Below are 19197 nucleotides of genomic sequence, written 5' to 3'. Positions count from 1 at the left end.
GACAAAATTGTGGCACAATCAACAAAGGCTAATCAGGGTGTAAACCAAATGTGCTCTATGTGTTATATGTTTCAGCAAATGTGGCCCAGGTATCTGGGCCAGTGTTGACAAAGATATGGCACAGTGAGCAATGGGCTAATGTGGTTGTGAGCCTAAAGTGGCCCTCATATGATTCCACAAATGTGACCCAGTTATCCTAAACCGTATCTGGGCCAGTTTTGGCAAATATATGGCACAGTGAGCACTGGCTAATGTGGATATGAGCCTAAAGTGGCCTGCATATGATGCCACAAATGTGGCCCAGTTTTCCTATACCGTATATGTGCCAGTTTTGGCAAAGATATGGCACAGTAAGCCCTGCAAATGTGGCTCTGAGCCTAAAGTGACCCGCATATGATGCCACAAATGTGTCCCAGTTATTTTAAACCATATCTAATTAAAATAAATGTTGCCCAGATTGGGCCAGTTCTGCTTTATTTGATTTATTCATGGCTGACATTGGGCCTTCCTTTAGCTTGCTTGTGGCCCAAATCTGGCAAACAGCAGCGGACTGCCAAGTGGCATCATTCCACGTGGTATGTGGGCCAGATGAAAGTGTCAGGTGTGGGCCTGATCTGGGCCAGATGTGAAAATGCAGAAAATTGACGGACGAAATTTTCGGAGGCAGTGTGCGCGAAGACATTTATATGCATTGCCCAGATTGTATACATTCATTTGTATTACTCAAGCTCTAAGTGATACGAGTATACTTATAATGGAGAGAGTTCTTCATAACTTCATATAAAATATTTGCAATATTTAAAATATTTTCAATGGCTAAAATTTTAGCCAGAAAACACAAGCCAGATTGCTTATACCCATCTAATACATCCACTAAATTCATTCAAGGCACTAAAAATTGTGCCTATTGATGCACAGGCAATGTAACTGAAAAAAAGAGTATATTATTATGGTTGTTTATAGGATTTCCCTTCCTTTTTCTAATATAGAGGAACTGAAAAAAAAAATGTCTACATGCACTCAGAGTCCATGCAGACGTTCCTCATTTCTCTATACTTTGAATTTCAACCAAAAACAAAAATCCCCAGGTTTCTAATACAGATCTGTTAACAGAACAATGTTTGTGTGTCAGTTAAACTATAGTGACTTCCTGATGTGGGCGATTGTTGAGCAGAGGAAATGTAAGACAGTGTTTTAGAGGGTGAATGAATCAGTAGATGTACAGTGTAGGTGTCATGTCCACATTGGAACAAATACTAGAGATAACAGTTCACAGTGGAACACAATGATGGAGAATATGAATGTACTACACATATTACAGTGATTTAGTGTTGATGTTTTTAAAGTACGTTCTTTCACACATTAGAATATTAAACCTCCGGCTGAAGCGTAGCTGCTGGAACACTCCACTTGTGTGGGTTTTGTTACCACAGGTTAGTCACGTCACAGAACAACAACAGCAGTACAACTAAGTTAATCTTAGTTTTCGGATGACAGATGTCTGTTGACCTCTCAGCCAAAGCAGTTTAAAAAAGGGAGTTTGCCTAAAAATGTTCTGCCTGGTCAGGTCTAGAGCTTTTTCTTTTCGTCCTGTGATTTTAAGATGAGCTGCTGTCTCAAATTTACATTACAAAGATCTAATTTCCTGTTTATACACCACCAACCTCAGCATCCTGTGTTTAATTAAAACTCTTCAACACCAGATGCCTTCTGTTGCCACCTGCTGTGTGCTGCTCCCAAGAGAGCTAATGCTGTGTGACAAACCCTATTTTCCCAATCAATAACCAGCACCCAAACCTGTCACATCTTTACTTCTCAATTGCTCTCAAACTGCATATGACATAGTGTTTGCTATTGAGATATATTCTCCATCAGTACATGCATTACAGGAAGTGAAGGGGCTTCACAGAAACCAAAAGAAAAATTCTAATCTAAATAAAGACACAAGCTTCATGACTTCCTCTGTTAGATCGAAGCTCGGCAGCGAGGGCACATTATAGTCATCAACTGTACAGCCCTCAGAACAGTTACGATGCCAACAACATGGATCTCTGAGGTTGGTACCTTTAAACTTTTTTTACTTTGTAATCTTGTAGAAAAGAAATTGGCCATTGAAATCCCATCGGTGTTACAAACAGCCAGACATATCAGAAGACTATGTTGTAGGTCAAATGTGGTTTCTATATAAAGCTGAATAGGTAAGTAGAACATTCAAGAATTGTACTGAAAGTAGCATTCTTCCTTTGTGTGATGAATTGGTATACTGACTGATATTCAACATTTTGTTACTGTTTTTTCTTCTTTTCTTTTTGTACCTTAACACTGATAATTGAGAAGGACTGTCTTTCACTTCTCTTTTTTTAAACCCTGATGTCTTAACATTTTTTTAACTAACCCTCAAATTCCAATGAAAAGAAAAAGTGTTGTGTCTTACAAGGATGGTTCACCCAAAATGACAATTCCGTCATCATGTATTCACCTCATGTTGTGACTATTTTTTGTTCTACAACGAGGAAAGAAAGGAAGGTTTGAAATTAAATAAATATGTGTTTGTACTTATATGAACTATTCCTTTAAAACATCTCCCTAAATGTAAAGAAGTCCTGTATATGTTTTTATTCTATTTAGTGTAAGTAAAAAAATATAAAAAAATAAAAGTAAAAAAACCTTGTGAGTTTAAAATAAGATATGTCACATAGTGAGATATAAATTGAAATTTGCAATACACAAGGTCACAATTACAAGAAACTACAAAAAATACTACAGAGTTATTAGAAATAAAGTTGCAACTGTAAGATAAGCCTTACTCAGTGTAGAGGCCATATTGAATTTTATATGGATGAAAATGAGCTGTCAGGGTTAGACTTACAGTCTTTACAATGGCATGCAATATATAAACTTTCAAAACTTTTTATGGCATTTTGTCTACTTTGGAAGGATCATCAGCTGAACAACTGGTACAATCCATTGAGCAAGCTGTACTTCTATCCCTCACAGCCTCATTCTCATTTCTGTCAAAAATTAAATATAGTGCTACACTGATTTAGGTCTATTACCTTTCTTTCCAACTCTGAAACAGGCTTCCATAGTTTTTAAAAACTACTGTTTTACATTGGTTTCTTTTTTATGGTGAAATCAGGCAAACCATCATGGATCATAACACATCTTCACCAGTCATCATGGAAGGCTACGTCCCCCAAGTGTACCGCACTGTATGCCTAGTGTTTTTTGGGATTATTTTCATCATAGGCACAGTGGTCAACCTGACCGCACTCTGGGTCTTTGCCTTGACCACTAAAAGACGGAACTCCATCACTGTTTACATGATCAATGTCGCTTTAGTGGACTTGGTATTTATCTTACTGCTGCCTTTTCGAATGGTCTACTACAGTCAAGACTACTGGCCGTTCGGAGACATATTCTGCAGGATCAACGCCGCAATAACCGTGCTCTATCCCTGCCTGGCCTTGTGGCTCTTCGCCCTCATTAGCACAGATCGCTACGTGGCCATAGTGCAGCCGCGACACACCCGAGAACTAAAAAGCATCCGTAAAGCCCTGCTGTCCTGTGCGGGAGTCTGGATCATGACCCTGGGCAGCACAGCTCCGCTTGTTCTCCTGGAGGAAGACCCCGACCGCAACACAAACTATACCACTTGCATCAAGATGCACGACATAATCTACTTGCGGCGTGACAATCCCGTCCACTTCGCACGTATCGTCTTCTTCTTCCTGGTGCCGGTGTGCATCATGGTGGGCTGTTACATTATCATCGTGGACAACCTCATCCACGGCCGCACGTCCAAACTGAAGCCCAAAGTCAAGCAGAAGTCCATCAGGATTATCATCACATTGATCGTTCAGGTGCTGGTGTGCTTTGTGCCTTTCCACATCTGTTTCGTTTCCATGCTGCTGGCAAGCAGTGAGAGGGGTTACAACACCTGGGGGGCCTTCACCACCTTCCTGATGAACGCGAGCACAGTGCTGGACATCATACTCTTCTACATTGTGTCGAAGCAGTTTCAGGACCGTGTGATCAGCGTGATCTTGTACAGAAACTACCTGAGGAGTGTTCGCAGGAAGAGCCTTCGCACCAACAGCATTCGCTCGCTCAGCAACCTGACCAGTGCCATGATCTGAGGAATAATACAGCTGATGGTAGCAATGTAAACTGAATGTAAACATGTCAGCGTTTGAAATTAAATGACAGAACTGCAGAACAATATGAATGATCATACTAAATAGTGAAACTGCTCACAGTAACAGCAGCTCTGCAGTTAATATGCAATCAACTCACGAGATGGATCACATGTGCTCCAGTGTCTTCATTGGCTGCTGCATTGCATCACTGCTCGTTTGCATAAAGTTAAACTTTTATCAGATTTGGTGCCATCATGATATGCATTACCACACACTGCACAATAATTTTGTGTGAACACACCCTATAACAAACTCTTTCTTTCATGCTGCAAGTGTGTGATGGTTTAAAAATGTAGAGTTTTTAAAATAAAGTAAAATTCAAGTTATAAATTGGGATGCTACAGTTAGAGCCATATATAATGTAATATTTATAAAATGTTTAATAATTTTCTCGTATACATATAAAACAATTAGGCCAGAATGGGGATGCACTGTAGACCCGAACACTCAAAATAATGAATTGGTGTTTGAGTAGGGCAAACTTGAATTCAACTATTTACTTTAAACAAATTATTTTTTTGTATTTTTCCTTTTGTTTTTCTTTTGAGTTCATGAAACTGACATATATTTAATAATCTGAATTGTATCATTGTTTTGAATTTAATGAACTTGTTTCTTTAATGAACTCATTCATAAACCAATGAACATTCAATGGTTTATGAATGTTCTTTATTGCCTCTTTCGGCAATATACTAATGAAAGCATTGCTTTGCCAATTAGCAAGTTAGTGTTTACTGAATTAGTTATAGCAAATCATTACTAAACATATTTAAATTGAGATTACACAATAATTTTAAGATAAATGTATGAGTTGGCTTACTCAGATATTTCAAGTTAAGAGCAATCTTACTTAAACTTTGAATTTCTTAACTTAAAAATTAATTAAAAAAATTAGTTCAACTTTTTTTTCCGGGTTTACAGTGTGTTGTTACAATCACAGCAAGGTCTTTGAAATAGTTTGCATAGCAAAACTTTCTTTGCAGTCTTTGCACAATCTGTGCAGAACATGTTAATCTTTTGCTAAGCATGCTTTTTTGTTATACCAAGTATGATCTTCAGAAACAGCGAATGTCTTTGAAGAGGTTAGTTCAAAAGGAGTGCATAGTTGTATATTTGGTCCCTTTAGAAGAGTAAAATGAGATACCACCATTCAACATGGGATGTAATGCACATTAAATTTCCCATAAAGGGAAACGGTAATTCAATTACATAAGAACACTTTATCTCTAATCATTTTGGTATTTAATGAAAATGAACAAATCATAACACACACACACACACACACACACACACACATATATATATATATATATATATATTCTGCACCATTTTGTTTAATACAAGCTGATCACAATTAAAACAGCACTGGAACAGGATTTTGGTACAGCACATGACAGTAAACTTGACCTGTAGTATATAAAACGCCAGCAGGTGGCGCTACTGACCAGGGCACATTTATGCTACTCTCACAGTGCTTTATCTCAATATCACCATCAAGTGGTGTCATGTAATGTTAACAAATTATTTGAAAGTGGCATTATATCTGCTTATAGTTTTAAATGATCTTTTCAATTAAAATTTCTCTTTGTTTTCATTAACTTTCCATAAAATGTGACTGCTGACAGATGCACTGATTTCTTCTTTGGGAAACTGACACATCCTGTGACTATATCCGATCTGAGTGTTTCTTTTCTCATTCTGTTATAATTATTCTTCATGTTTTTCAGCTTTTGTGACCTAATAATTACTTAGAGACTTGAGAGACTGTATGTAATATTTGTAATTTTTTAAAATGCCAAACTGCAGGATAATTTACATGAAAAACTGAAGCAAAAAAAAAAAAAAGGAAAAGTGATGGTGACTGGTTATAAGACCTTATACATTGATATCAGTTTTAAACATAAAAAATGATGCTGTAAAAAACTGAATCAGTCTGTTATGCATCAAATACCCATACACTTAATGTATACCCTGCACTTTACTTGATTAAGCTTAATTAAAATTGATAAATACTTTTCTTCAGTACTGCCTTCAATCCAAGTTTAATATTCAGAAACAAGCAGTTACTCTTCCTGAAGACTGTAAATACTCTGCTCTCTTAAGCAGTCTAACAAAGCAACCCCCAGACTCTATCAGCTGCAGAAAGAGGAGCAGTAAGTGTGTTTAGGAAATTGTCAAGCTTTGTGGAACATGTTCATACGGTATGTTAAAGTCCACGTGCAATCAAAATGGATACATTTACTTAGTGCACATTACTAGTTTTGCTATAATACATCACTAGTCTTTTTCCACAGGAAAAAAAAAAGTTGTTGCAATCTTTAATGATCATTCATAATCAAAATCTGAACATTTACAGTGACCTTCCTTCTGTAATGATAGCAGTTTGATGGCGAGGAGGAGTTTTAAAATCTAGCCCGCTGTCTGTTTTTTCCCCCCTATCGTTTCGAACAGTCTTTAATAATAATAAATTCACCTGTGGTTGTTCTACTAGCTACTAGGACACCTGTGTGAACTTGAAGGGAACTAACATCATACATAAAAATCCCCTTGAGATCAGTTCTACCACAAATTAGTTCTAAGGAAAGCTCTATCATAATTTCTTCGCAGATGCCACCTGGTTTGATATTTTGCATCTAATGCAATGAAATTATGACATTTTTAATGTGACTTAAATGTCCACAATCTTTTTGGCACCACTGTATGCATTCAGCAAAATGATGTTTCAGTTTAATATGTTTAGGAGAATTTGCCCAAACCTACAGAATTACACTACTGTAAGTTTTGCAATGTAAATGTTGATACACACACACACACACACACTTCATCCACCCAACCTGACATGACTATATCCGAGCTAAGTGTTTCTTTTCTCATTCTGTTATAATTACTCTTCATGTTTTTAAGTTTTGCAATGTAAATGTTAATATACACGCACACGCACACACACACACACACACACACACACACTTCATCCACCCCACCTGATACACATCACAGCAATTTAATGGAGACAGACACTCTGTGAGCAACTGCAGTCTTCTGTCCGGCCCATATGATGAATTATCTGGAAGCTTTCTCAGTAATTTCGAATCTTCATAACAAGTGCTTTTGCCACAGGAAAAATTAATGGAAACAAGATTGTCTTTCATTTGAGTTGATTTAGCCGCCTCGGCAGCCAGATGTCTCTCTCTGGGAATAAAACAGTCGGTGCTTAAACAAAGCCCAGCAAAAAACTACCTTTTTTCTGCCGCTCGTGTTACAAACAAATCAGCCGGCGCACAATGGCCATCTGTTTGTTATTTGATATGTGTGAATACATGTTGTAATGACTTTGTTTGTGAATCAGTCAGTGCACTGGAACACACGAGAGCTCTCCAAGTGGCGGAGTGTTTGGAGCTAATCATATAATTGGACACAATAGTCAATGACAAATGGAGTTGCACGAAGCCAGCCAGCTGGGAAGTGAATATGTAATCATTGTAAAATCATATCATTTTGCATATTTGAAGACAGCTTAATAGAGTTTGCTTGTCAGCACACTATCAAGTGATGATCAGAGTGGGCCCGCGGTATCTGTTTGGTGCGATATTGCTCTGCGGCGTCTCCGGTGACTTCAATGGAGTTGGTACAGTGTTGTTTTTATGCCTCAGCTGTTGCAGTTTTATATTGTGATATGGGAATTATAATGGGATTCTAGTGTTCGTGAGCACTTATACCAGAGCCAAATTCACAAATCATATAAAAAACATGACTAGAACCGGTAGTGTCTGACTGGCTTCCTCAGTCCACTCGAGGGTATTCATGTGAACGGCTTTACAGTGAGCATGTCTTAGGACATGTGTTTGTGCTTTTAAAGATTTACAAGTAGACACTATTTTGTCAGTGCCGATAGACATCTTAGATTTGTTTGCACAGAAGTTCATAATGATAGAAGTACTACTGTGCGGCCTAAAGACTACAATTCACGTGACTACAAAATGTAAAAACCAAATACCTAAATTCTGTGACAGAATGGAAATAGCGACAGATCTTTCCTTCCGTACTGTGATGTACATCCATGACACACGTTATCAAAAAGAAAAAAAATGTAGGGTGGGGACTTGGAGGCAGATGTGTAAGCTTGCAGTTGACTGTAAGAAAGGGGCGGGGTTTATAGGAACAGACTGGACCTCAAATGCCACCAGTGAGAAGTCATTTCACCGGGATGTCCACTTATTTGTCAATCAATCAATCAATCAATCAATCAATCAATCAATCAATCAATCAATCAATCAATCAATCAAAAGTAAAACAAATAAAATAGATAAATAAAAACATATGAAACATGTATGGCTGAATCGTTAACCATAAGTATTATAGCACGCATATAGAAAATACATTTTCAATAAATTAGTCAACTTAAATGAAGAGCTACAATAATGTACGGTATGTGAAAAATAATGTGTTTTTTTAACCTTAAACCACGTAAACACATTGCATTACACCAACTACACAACATAATGTTATTTTTAGCATCGTCATATGACCCCTTGAATTTTTCTTTACCATTTTCCTAAAATCTGTCAATATTCAATATTATATAATAATAAAAACAAATGATCATAAACCCATTGTTAGTCCCATTGTACCACTAACATTCAAAACAACTGTGCTTCCTTTCATGCACAATGTTGGCAAAAACAAAGATTTGCCCTTGCAGATCAGTCTCATAAGCATTTATGCAGGATCATCTCCATTTTGCACCATGTGGTAGAGCTTTCAAGAATCTGGTCTGGAAATTCCAGGCATCCCCAAGCAGAGGAAAATCTTCTCCAAAACCATGGCAAAAGTGGCACATTGGCCTAATAAACTGAGGTGGATAATGGTGTTTGAAAACGATTGGATGGTGCCCTTCATTATCTCTACAGCCACATAAATCTCAGAAAATGCCTCATGCAGTTCCCAGCGGTGCCTGTATTTACCCTCACTGGCTTATGCATTAAGATCTTATCTGGTCAGAAGTGGGGAGAAAGACCTTGCACTCTTTAATCTATATCATAAGGCGTGATCTCCCTGAAAGAATGCGCTCGATGCAAAGACAAGTCCATTGACCCGTCAGTTAGAGGAGGAGAGGTGAGGAAAACATATGGCTTTGATTACAGCGACGGCTCCTTTAGCGGACGAGACCATTGCTGATTCACACGAAGAGAATAGCAGCACCATTAGAGGACATAAATAATGTACAGTCCTCAGCTAAGTGCCTTGAAACCTTGGGCTCCACTTGTCAGGGTTTTCAATAGATTAGGACAAGATTTATTTTAAGTCTGTAAAGTAGCATGTTCCTGACAGCGTTCAGCGGGGATCGAGTGTTGCAAGCGCAAGCACGGCACTCTGGTTTAATTGTAGCGCCATGGAGCAGACAGGCCTCGTGTCGGATCGGTTAAATATTTAATTCAGTCTCACTTAAACGTCCCCATGATCCATCGTATCACACCAGCGGAACACGCGAGGCAGAATTACAACAGGGATAAGAGACATGAAAGTTGTAATTCCAAACATGGCCCTAGCTAGAGCTTACAAAGAGAGATTTGTGTTAAGAAACAGATCAGAGACTTCACCCTGTCTTTTTCTGTCCGTCTCCCTCACTCGCTGAATTCATCTTTCTCCCACCCACTTCTCGCTATTCGTTCCCTTTTTCAATCCATCCCCCTCTGTCTCTGTTATCCGACTGAAGTTACAACTGAGAAAACAATTAAATCCAATTTAAAATTCGACTACATGTCTGTGTCATGCCTCATTATGGGAAGGTTTTTGGTATTCAAAATAATTGAAACCTGACGCGTTAAGTGCGCAGGCGGACTCCCACTGCAGGGCCCAGGGAGCCGCAGACAGAGGAATGATTGTGAGAGAGAGAGGAGAGAAAAGGAGACCACTTCAGTGTGACAGTGCAGGGCAGCCGCGTGTAGGAATCTGACAGCGGGGAGGGTTCTTGTGTGTGCACGTCACGTAGCGGCCTCCGAGAGCTCAATTACAAGATTGATACTCAGAGAGGAAACTTCATTTTGCTTTACAGATGTCGACACCGCCAGAGAAAAGCGAGGTTGTTGTTTAACATAAGACAGGTTTGTGCGATGAGAATAAGCCCATGTGAAACTAAGAGGCCTTTTATTTTGCTCAAATATCAGGATTAAGTCTTTTAGGTCAATTTAGTCTCACAAAGCCAGACTTTCAACTAATAACATCAAGTCTAGACTTCACTGCAGCTTAATCTTGCCAAGAAGAGACTGTCTGACTGATATTCAAACTGATCAACCTCAGGTCCTTCTGTTTTTATGTGGCATCAAGGGAAGCATTACCTGAAATAGATGATACAAATATGATACAGACTGGAATGGAACAAATTAAAATAATTTACACAACAGAAAAGAATGTAAAATAGGGCAAAATGTGTAAAGACTTTGCAAACAATTTCAGACAAAGAATATCTGATAAAAAGTCATTATGATGACAGTCACATATTATAATGTTTGGACTATTAAATCACTATCAATTAAGGAAAACGAACAAGCAAAACATCTATATGAGGCGCCACGTAGGATTTAAATCAAACTTCGCTTATCATTACATACATAAAACACGTGCATATACACCTAAATTACTCACATATACATGTACTATTGGATGTTCAATATATATATATGAAATACACGTACACACGTAATGAATGCATACACACTTGTGAATAACTTGCGTATACATATAAACTTGATGCATGCATATACACCTATAAACACTCGCACATACATATAAACTCGATGCGCACAGACACACCTATAAACACTCCCACATACATATAAACTCGATGCGCACAGACACACCTATAAACACTCGCACATACATATAAACTCGATGCGCACAGACACACCTATAAACACTAGCACATACATATAAACTCCATGTGCTCAGAGACACAGCTATAAACACTCGCACATACATATAAACTCGATGCGCACAGACACACCTATAAACACTCCCACATACATATAAACTCGATGCGCACAGACACACCTATAAACACTCGCACATACATATAAACTCCATGTGCTCAGACACACCTATAAACACTCGCACATACATATAAACTCGATGCGCACAGACACACCTATAAACACTCGCACATACATATAAACTGGATGCATGCATATACACCTATAAACACTCGCACATACATATAAACTCGATGCGCACAGACACCTATAAACACTCGCACATACATATAAACTCCATGTGCTCAGACACACCTATAAACACTCGCACATACATATAAACTCGATGCGCACAGACACACCTATAAACACTCGCACATACATATAAACTCCATGTGCTCAGACACACCTATAAACACTCGCACATACATATAAACTGGATGCATGCATATACACCTATAAACACTCGCACATACATATAAACTCGATGCGCACAGACACACCTATAAACACTCGCACATACATATAAACTGGATGCATGCATATACACATATAAACACTCGCACATACATATAAACTCGATGTGCACAGACACACCTATAAACACTTGCACATACATATAAACTCCATGTGCTCAGACACACCTATAAACACTCGCACATACATATAAACTGGATGCATGCATATACACCTATAAACACTCGCACATACATATAAACTCGATGCGCGCATACACGTGTATATATGTATATGCAAGTGATTTCATATGTGAATGTGCATGAACTTTTCAGTGTAAACGGAAAGCATTTCAGTGTAAAAGGAAGCAGCGGCACTTCCGGCGGAACATTTGAAAATGCTTAATGCATTAAAACAGTGTTTTTAAAAGACCAAACTCAATAAACACATTATTAATAAAGCGTACGATGTATAGACAAGCAGATGAGTCCAGAATAAGAAGGCAATGCGTTTCATTACCCGTAAAGTGTTTTCCTCCCATAAGGAATGCGCGCATGGAGTTTATGTATGTGCGAGTGTTTAGGTGTGTCTGCGCGCATCGAGTCTATGTATGTGCGAGTGTTTATAGGTGTGTCTGCGCGCATCGAGTTTATATGTATGTGTGAGTGTTTATAGGTGTGTCTGCGCGCATCGAGTTTATATGTATGTGTGAGTGTTTATAGGTGTGTCTGCGCGCATCGAGTTTATGTGCGAGTGTTTGTAGGTGTATATGCATGCGGCGAGTTTATATGTATGTGCGTGTGTTGTTGTGGGTGTATATGCATGGATCGTGTTTGTATGTATTAGCCAGAGTCTACAGGTGTATGCATGCGTCAAGTTTATATGTATACGCAAGTTATTCACAAGTGTATATGCATTCATTACTAACATAATATGTATTGGTATGGACTTCATATTAGTGTGCACGTGTATTTCATATATATATTGAACATCCAATAGTATACATGTATATGTGAGTAATTTATAGGTGTATATGCACGTTTTTTATGTATGTATTGATAAGCGAAGTTTGATTTAAACGTGGCGCCTCATACATCTACATCACTTTTACACAGCCTAAATGACTTTTTTATTTATTTAGTACAACGTATGACTAATTACTTTGATATTGAACATATGCTATACAAATTTAACATTTTAGAACTACTGTATAGCACTTCTCAATCAACAATTACCCTTGCACACCTGTAGGAAATCGATAGGTGCACAGGAAAAACGACAGGTCCAATATCAAAATAAAAAGATATGTAAACCCTCACACTATCCGCACTTGCAAGTGTATCAAAATATACATTTATTCACTCACAACGTTCAGGCATCATTTTTTGTTTTGACATTTGTTTTTTTAACTATAGCACTTAAAATAGAAATAACTTAAGAGCTGCTTTCCACCATCTTTCATGGGAGCACATCATAACGTAAGTATCATAGCCAATTATGAGTTCCCTACTGATAAATGTGACAACACTTGGTCATTTATGTCCACATAGCTCATAATTATGATATTTCTGACTCTACTTGAAGGCCACATAAGGTCTACTGAAGTCTTGCACTGATTATGATGTTCAGAAGAAAGCAGTGCCAGACCGCATTTGCATTTGAGCATGGGCCAACATTTGATGAAGTTCTGAGAACATCTCTGTTTCGTTTCAAAAGACCAAAGGGCCATCTCTATATTTTCATCTTAATTTGATTACGCGCCATCCTGTCTCTGTGAATGATCTGTTTTGCCTCAAGAGGATCTTTTAATCACTTTTCTCTCATAGCGTTGTTCCTCTAAACATGCTGCAACTGTCTTGGACCGTTCCCAACCACGCTTGATTGAGAGGTAAAAAGACATTTGGGAGAAACTCTGTGTGTGTACGTGTACGTGTCTGCGGCTGGCTTGCGCATCGTCAAAAGAACTGACAATTAGTTTACAGTGGCGCTACAGAAATGCTCACCGCCTGCCTGGTGGCGGAGATGCTTTTGTCTCCTGTCCTCCATTAAGAGAGCCATAAAGGTAGAGAGAACAGATGGCTGCTGGCCTGCTCTGTCCTGCATCTCCCCGCAACTGCCACCGATCCTTTGCGTCCATTAATCTTCTCCTCCGTATTCCTGCGACACAACTATATTAAACAACTCAGAAAAGAGAAAAAGAAAGAAATAGGGGAGAGAGCCAAACAAGCCAACACAGCTGTCAGGAAGCTGAGAGTGAACCATCAGTCCACAAAAACATCTCTAAACGCTTCTGTAAAACAGTGCGAAGAAAATCATTCCGCCTTGAACCTGACCCTATAAAAGTGGTATCCATGGCCAGCGAAACAATAAATGCTCATTAAAAGGCAGCTGACAGAGCTGTTGATGACTTCACAGGCCTGGCTGGAAAACACAAGCACATCTGATTCCAATTGTAATTGAAGAAGACAACTGTTTCCACCCAGGCTGAAGCTGGGGAAATTTACAGTGCTGATGGCAGGCCTTGTTAGAGGCTGGACTACACAGTAGCTGAGGCCTGTTAAACACACAAGTTTGGCCAGTGTGGCACTTTTTTTTCTTCTTTTTTTTTTTGCACCATTAAGTTCAGATTTATTCGTTTTTACTTCAAGGAGATTTTAAGTCTCAAATATAAGTACAAATACTCCAATGCTTTGCAAATGCAAATACTATATATTCTCTCTCGTATTTGTGCATTTGGTTATTCAAAAGGATTTTTGTGCCAGAAACAAATTCTATGTAAATACATGAAAAGTAAAAAAACTAAAATAGTGGAAATGGTGAATATTGGCCTTTGTAGGAAATAAAACCATCAGTCTTCTTTTGTCAACGACAAAGCAGATTTTTGTTGCGTGTGCAACTTATGCACTCTCTACTGCAGATCAAGACAATTTCCATCCATTTTTATCCAAAACAGTATTTGGTCACACTTTATATTAGGTGGCATTAACTACTATGTATTTGCATTACAACATAAGAACAATGTACTTTTTGTGGTAATATAGTACTGCAAAACACTTCTGCTGCTTGTGAGGTGGGATATGGGTAAGGTTAGGGGCAGGTTTGGTGGTATGGGTAGGTTTAAGGGTGGGTTAAGGTGTAAGTGATGGATCAACAGTGTAATTATAAATGTAATTACAGAAATTAATTACAGATGTAATTGCATATAGGTATTTTTACAAATATAAGTACAATGTAAAAACATGTATGTACACAATAAGTGCATTGTACCAAATTATTAATTTAAATGTAAGTACATAGTAGTTAAGGCCACCTAATATAAAGTGGGACCCAGTATTTGAACTTCTTAAGACCCGAGAAAAAAGTTTTAGGAAAAAAATGTTTTTGTTTTTTTTTCATCTCTTTAAATTGTTTAGAGCATTTAGAATAATGTAAAAAAAAAAAAAAAAATTAAAAATAATATTTCATTCATAAGTTATGCTATGTCCTCAAATGAGGACATCGGGACTCAATTTTTTTGAAAAACTAAAAAGACATGAATGAACATGCATGGGCAAAAACAATAGATTTTTTAAATCAATACATTTTTAGTTTAAGATTTTTTACCAAACTTTGTATAAAGGTGATTCCCAACTATGTTATAACAGAATGATTCGATCTACCTTTTTCTTTATGCAAAATGGCCATAAATGGGTTTTCTCATTATATACAATGTATCTATAAACTAAATCTAATTTGCATATTAATGTGTTTTTGGGGCAACATGTAATGAAAAAAGAAATGAAATAATGGGAGTATAATTTCTTTCCCTATTCATTTGTTATGTCCCCCAAAATGTGTAATAAACATGCTTTTAGTCCTGGTGACCTCATATGAGGACATGTATGAAATCAACGTCCTGCTTCGTAACAGAAGGTCATATTTTGATTTGAGACCCCATAACATGTTCCTGAGATGTTGATTTATGATACACAATTTAAAAATTATACAGATTTAAATGATAATTTCAAATATTATCGTATTTCCATAAGAGTGTCACTAAATTAATTTCAGACATTTTTGAAGACCAAGGAGAGGGAGCAGTCATGGTGAAACATCCAATCATTTGGTATCTCTGTAAAGCCCTGCATGTGCTCTGTACAAGACACCCAGACTTAAAACTGTGGCATATATAGTCTCAGAGAATTTCTCTAAAAAATAATGTCCTCATATGAGGCCGCAGGGTCTTAAGAAGTTAAAAAACTAAAAAGTATATCAAAATATGGGCAATTTGGTGGGCCTGTGCTTCAGTAAAAGGCTAGAAATGCCCCTAACATGAACACACTTGAGTGATTTCAGGGGCTGTGGCATTGTTCAGATATTGTACACATCTTCTCAGCCAGATTCTCATGTTCTTTATGTTCTCACAGGTGTTTTTATTTGATCTTACTGTGAACAAATTCAGCCTAAGATCAAGTCTGTATTACTTCATCACTCAAGATGGCAAAACACAAATGTGAACAATTGAACAGAAGGATACAATTATAAATAAGATGCATTTAATAATTTTAGAAGTCTTTTTGACAAAAAACATATTTTTCCTTTCCTTTCTTTTAATGTGAACTAGTTAAACTGGAGATGAAATTTTATCAGCTCCACATTATAAACTTTATCAGCCTCATCAGCTCATAATCGATTGAAATAATGTTTATTCCATAGTTTTAAAGGATTTGTCAAAAATGTAATGGCTAGTCGTTTTGCTTAAGATATTAGTGTTCATTAGGTGACACTGCAAAACGAAACTATTACAATTTTGGGGTGTGAACTATACGTGGAGAAAACATGTTGCTATAGAGAATTTAAACCAGATCACAAATGTGCCTTTAACATGAGCCAACAGAGGTAAAATACATATTTTATGACCAGCCAGTGAACAGACAGGTCTGTAAGTGACCCCTCCGATCGACATATCAGACTCCTGATCCGTGCATCATTTCTGATCAATTGAGTCGGACTATTTAGATGTGTACTACATTATAGCTGCCTTTGCCTTACAAGAAAAATAAATCCAATCGTACTCTGCCAGAAAAAAAAAATCCCACAGGCACCAGTCCAGTGCTCTGCAGCATGAGGGAGGTGGCCACTCTTGATGGGCTTTCTCTCCATCAGCATGCTGAGCTAAAAATCTGTTGTCTGCGCCGGTGGCGTGCAAAACACATTAATGCGTTCGAGGCCACCGTGATTTTATGAGGGACAAATATTTCAGAACGCAGCTCTATTTGGCCCTCTCTGCTGCATGTCCAGAGCAGTCAGTGGCTAAATTGAAAAATCAATTCCAATTTAAATGATTGGAATAAAGAACTCCTGGAGTCAGAGATAAAAAGGCTGTCTTCTCCTAGATCCCCTTTAATTGGAAAGTCATTTCTTCAGGGTATTCTAATGGTTCTGAGGGAAGATTGCAAAGCAAAGTTGATGAGCTGGAGGAGGGTTAATAGCTTCTGTATGTGTTTCTGTGTGTCTGCATGGCTTTATGTTCGGAGGGTTTTCGTGTTGTTCTCATGCACCCAAGCCTTCCTTTTGACAAACGGACAAAATGAAGAAAAATCCCTGGATCAAGGCACTTGATGGTGGCTTTGCTCTCGTCATACAGGTGCTGTTCACACGCCAATGTACAAAATTCACTGGAACAAAATTTTCACTTGTTTCCAAATCAGATCTGAATAAGCATGCCTATTAAAACCCTTTTAACATTAATAACATGGCATTTGTTATCTAATCTGCCTATGTATGTAGATAAAGGTTCTTCAATGACATTTATAACTTTGTGGCAATTTTCTCGACATTCCCCAAAATACTTGTGCGCGCTACTAGCACCATATAAGGAAAAGAAAGCGTTAACCAAGAAAATACACAAAAATCTCATTGGTCTGTATATTTGAACTCTGATACTTCTTGACTTGAGATACTTGCACTGAGAACCTGTAGGCTATTAGCTTTCTTGAGTTGACTACTATGCATTGTTCTTTGGTGATTAAAATGTCTTTATACGTTATGCAGAACACTTTTGGTTTCACAAAATATAATTTTCTAAAAAACAGAATTAAAGTTAAACCTTTTTGTTTAACTGACACTTTGCTAAACCCCACCTTAACAACGTTACTGACCAATCCTACCTTAGTGACTGGTGCCATTGGTCATTTCCCCAATTAAGCGTATGCTTTTTTGTAATAAAAATATATTTTTTGAATATAAAATAGTCCCTGTAGATTTTTTTCTACACATTGTTCAGTAAAGCTTGCCAAAGTAAGCAAGGGGGTGAAACTTTAAAAAAAGTTCAAGTGGAAGCTATATATTTTTTAGAATATGTTAATGCTCAGAACCATTAACAAGTTACAGTTTATAATCCATATCACAGTGCTTCAACCGATCGTTGGTTGTATCAGTGTGCAATCTGTTACAGGTTACAGTCTCAGTATCATCAGTTGGTAGAGCACAAAGTGCTAACATGGGCAGTTATTATTGAAGAAGAAATAATGGTCATTGAAGCAGGGCTCTATAAAGTAGATTACAGAGGTAGACAGGATATTTACAGATACTGCAGAGGTTAAGAGATTGTCTGTGTCTGTGCTGGAGAGATGTGTGTTGGTTGGCTGTGCAGGGGGAGGGGGTTCACAGAGAAAAAACACACAAGAACTCTGGTTGGTTTCATTTCCTGGGAAGAAAGGAAAAGTTAAAAGGTGGCCCCCGAACAAATGAAACTCAATTTCACGGCACATTATCCTTCCCTGTTCTCTTCTCCTGGCTTTCATTTTCATTAAGACCACAGACAAGCATAAATTAATAATTACTGCCCGAATGTCTAAATGCAGGCCGCTCTCCTGTAGCCTTTCATTTTCCACTGTGGCCTTGCATGTTCATGCTTGCAAAATGTTAATTTAGATAATGTGGCCTGCCCCTTGTCAGATAATTCTGTTTGGTGGTTCCACTAATACATAATGGTCTTTCTGATTAGATGACATTAAGTCTATCTTGTGTTCAATCAAGCCTGTGCGATTTCCTTCCTCGCAGACTCAAAGATGAGCAGATGAAGAACAGAGTCACATGGCCGGTGAGTCTTTGATACCTTTTTACTTTATGAACTGTGCTGAATGTCAAATGAGGGTGAGTAATTATGTCTGACCAACAAAAAATGAAAATTACATTTTAGTATGCCTCTGAAATAGCCATTATGCTGTATCCCAGACATGTAATTAAAAAAAACAAAAAACATAACTGGTATTCAGATAAAATCGGGCAGTGTGTGAAAACTATTAGTGCCATCTTTTATGTTACTTGGATAAAATAATTGTTCTATTTAAATTTTTATGTTAGTTGGGCTACTAATTTGCAAGTTAGTGTCTTAATTTGGTCATTAATGCAACTCGCACATCAGGGTTCCATCTGTGTTTGAAGACTCAAGGCCCTGGAGGTCATTAACATTATAAATCCTCAAAGATGATTGGCTGAGTGGTGTTCCAAGAATGATGACAGACAAACATTGGAAACTTACTGTTGGTTCAGCAAAACAGACCTATCAAGTGATCTACTCAATATTATATCTT

At 37.7% G+C, this 19197-nt stretch overlaps 1 protein-coding gene across 2 annotated transcripts; it reads left to right on the top strand.

Moving 5' to 3' along the window:
- Nucleotides 1-1799: 1799 nt before the first annotated feature.
- On the top strand, nucleotides 1800-5410 carry LOC306875943 (N-arachidonyl glycine receptor-like). Of its 2 annotated transcripts, none has more exons than XM_079426771.1 (2): nucleotides 1800-2056; nucleotides 3140-5410. In XM_079426771.1, the coding sequence occupies exon 2, from the start codon at nucleotides 3150-3152 to the stop codon at nucleotides 4137-4139; it is 990 nt and encodes a 329-aa protein (XP_079282897.1). In that variant the 5' UTR covers nucleotides 1800-2056; nucleotides 3140-3149; the 3' UTR covers nucleotides 4140-5410. The 2 variants fall into 2 exon arrangements, with proteins under 2 accessions (XP_079282897.1, XP_079282898.1); XM_079426772.1 differs by having other exon boundaries at nucleotides 1968-2198; nucleotides 3140-5402.
- Nucleotides 5411-19197: the final 13787 nt, after the last annotated feature.

Source organism: Barbus barbus (genome assembly GCF_936440315.1).
Source record: "Barbus barbus genome assembly, chromosome: 10".
Classification (NCBI taxonomy): domain Eukaryota; kingdom Metazoa; phylum Chordata; class Actinopteri; order Cypriniformes; family Cyprinidae; genus Barbus; species Barbus barbus.
Note: the sequence above shows the minus strand (reverse complement) of the source record. Positions and strands in the feature narration are given on the sequence as shown.

Excerpts from the sequence above, each read along its gene's own strand:
- LOC306875943 (XM_079426771.1), top strand. The coding sequence starts at position 3,150 with ATGGATCATAACACATCTTCACCAGTCATCATGGAAGGCTACGTCCCC.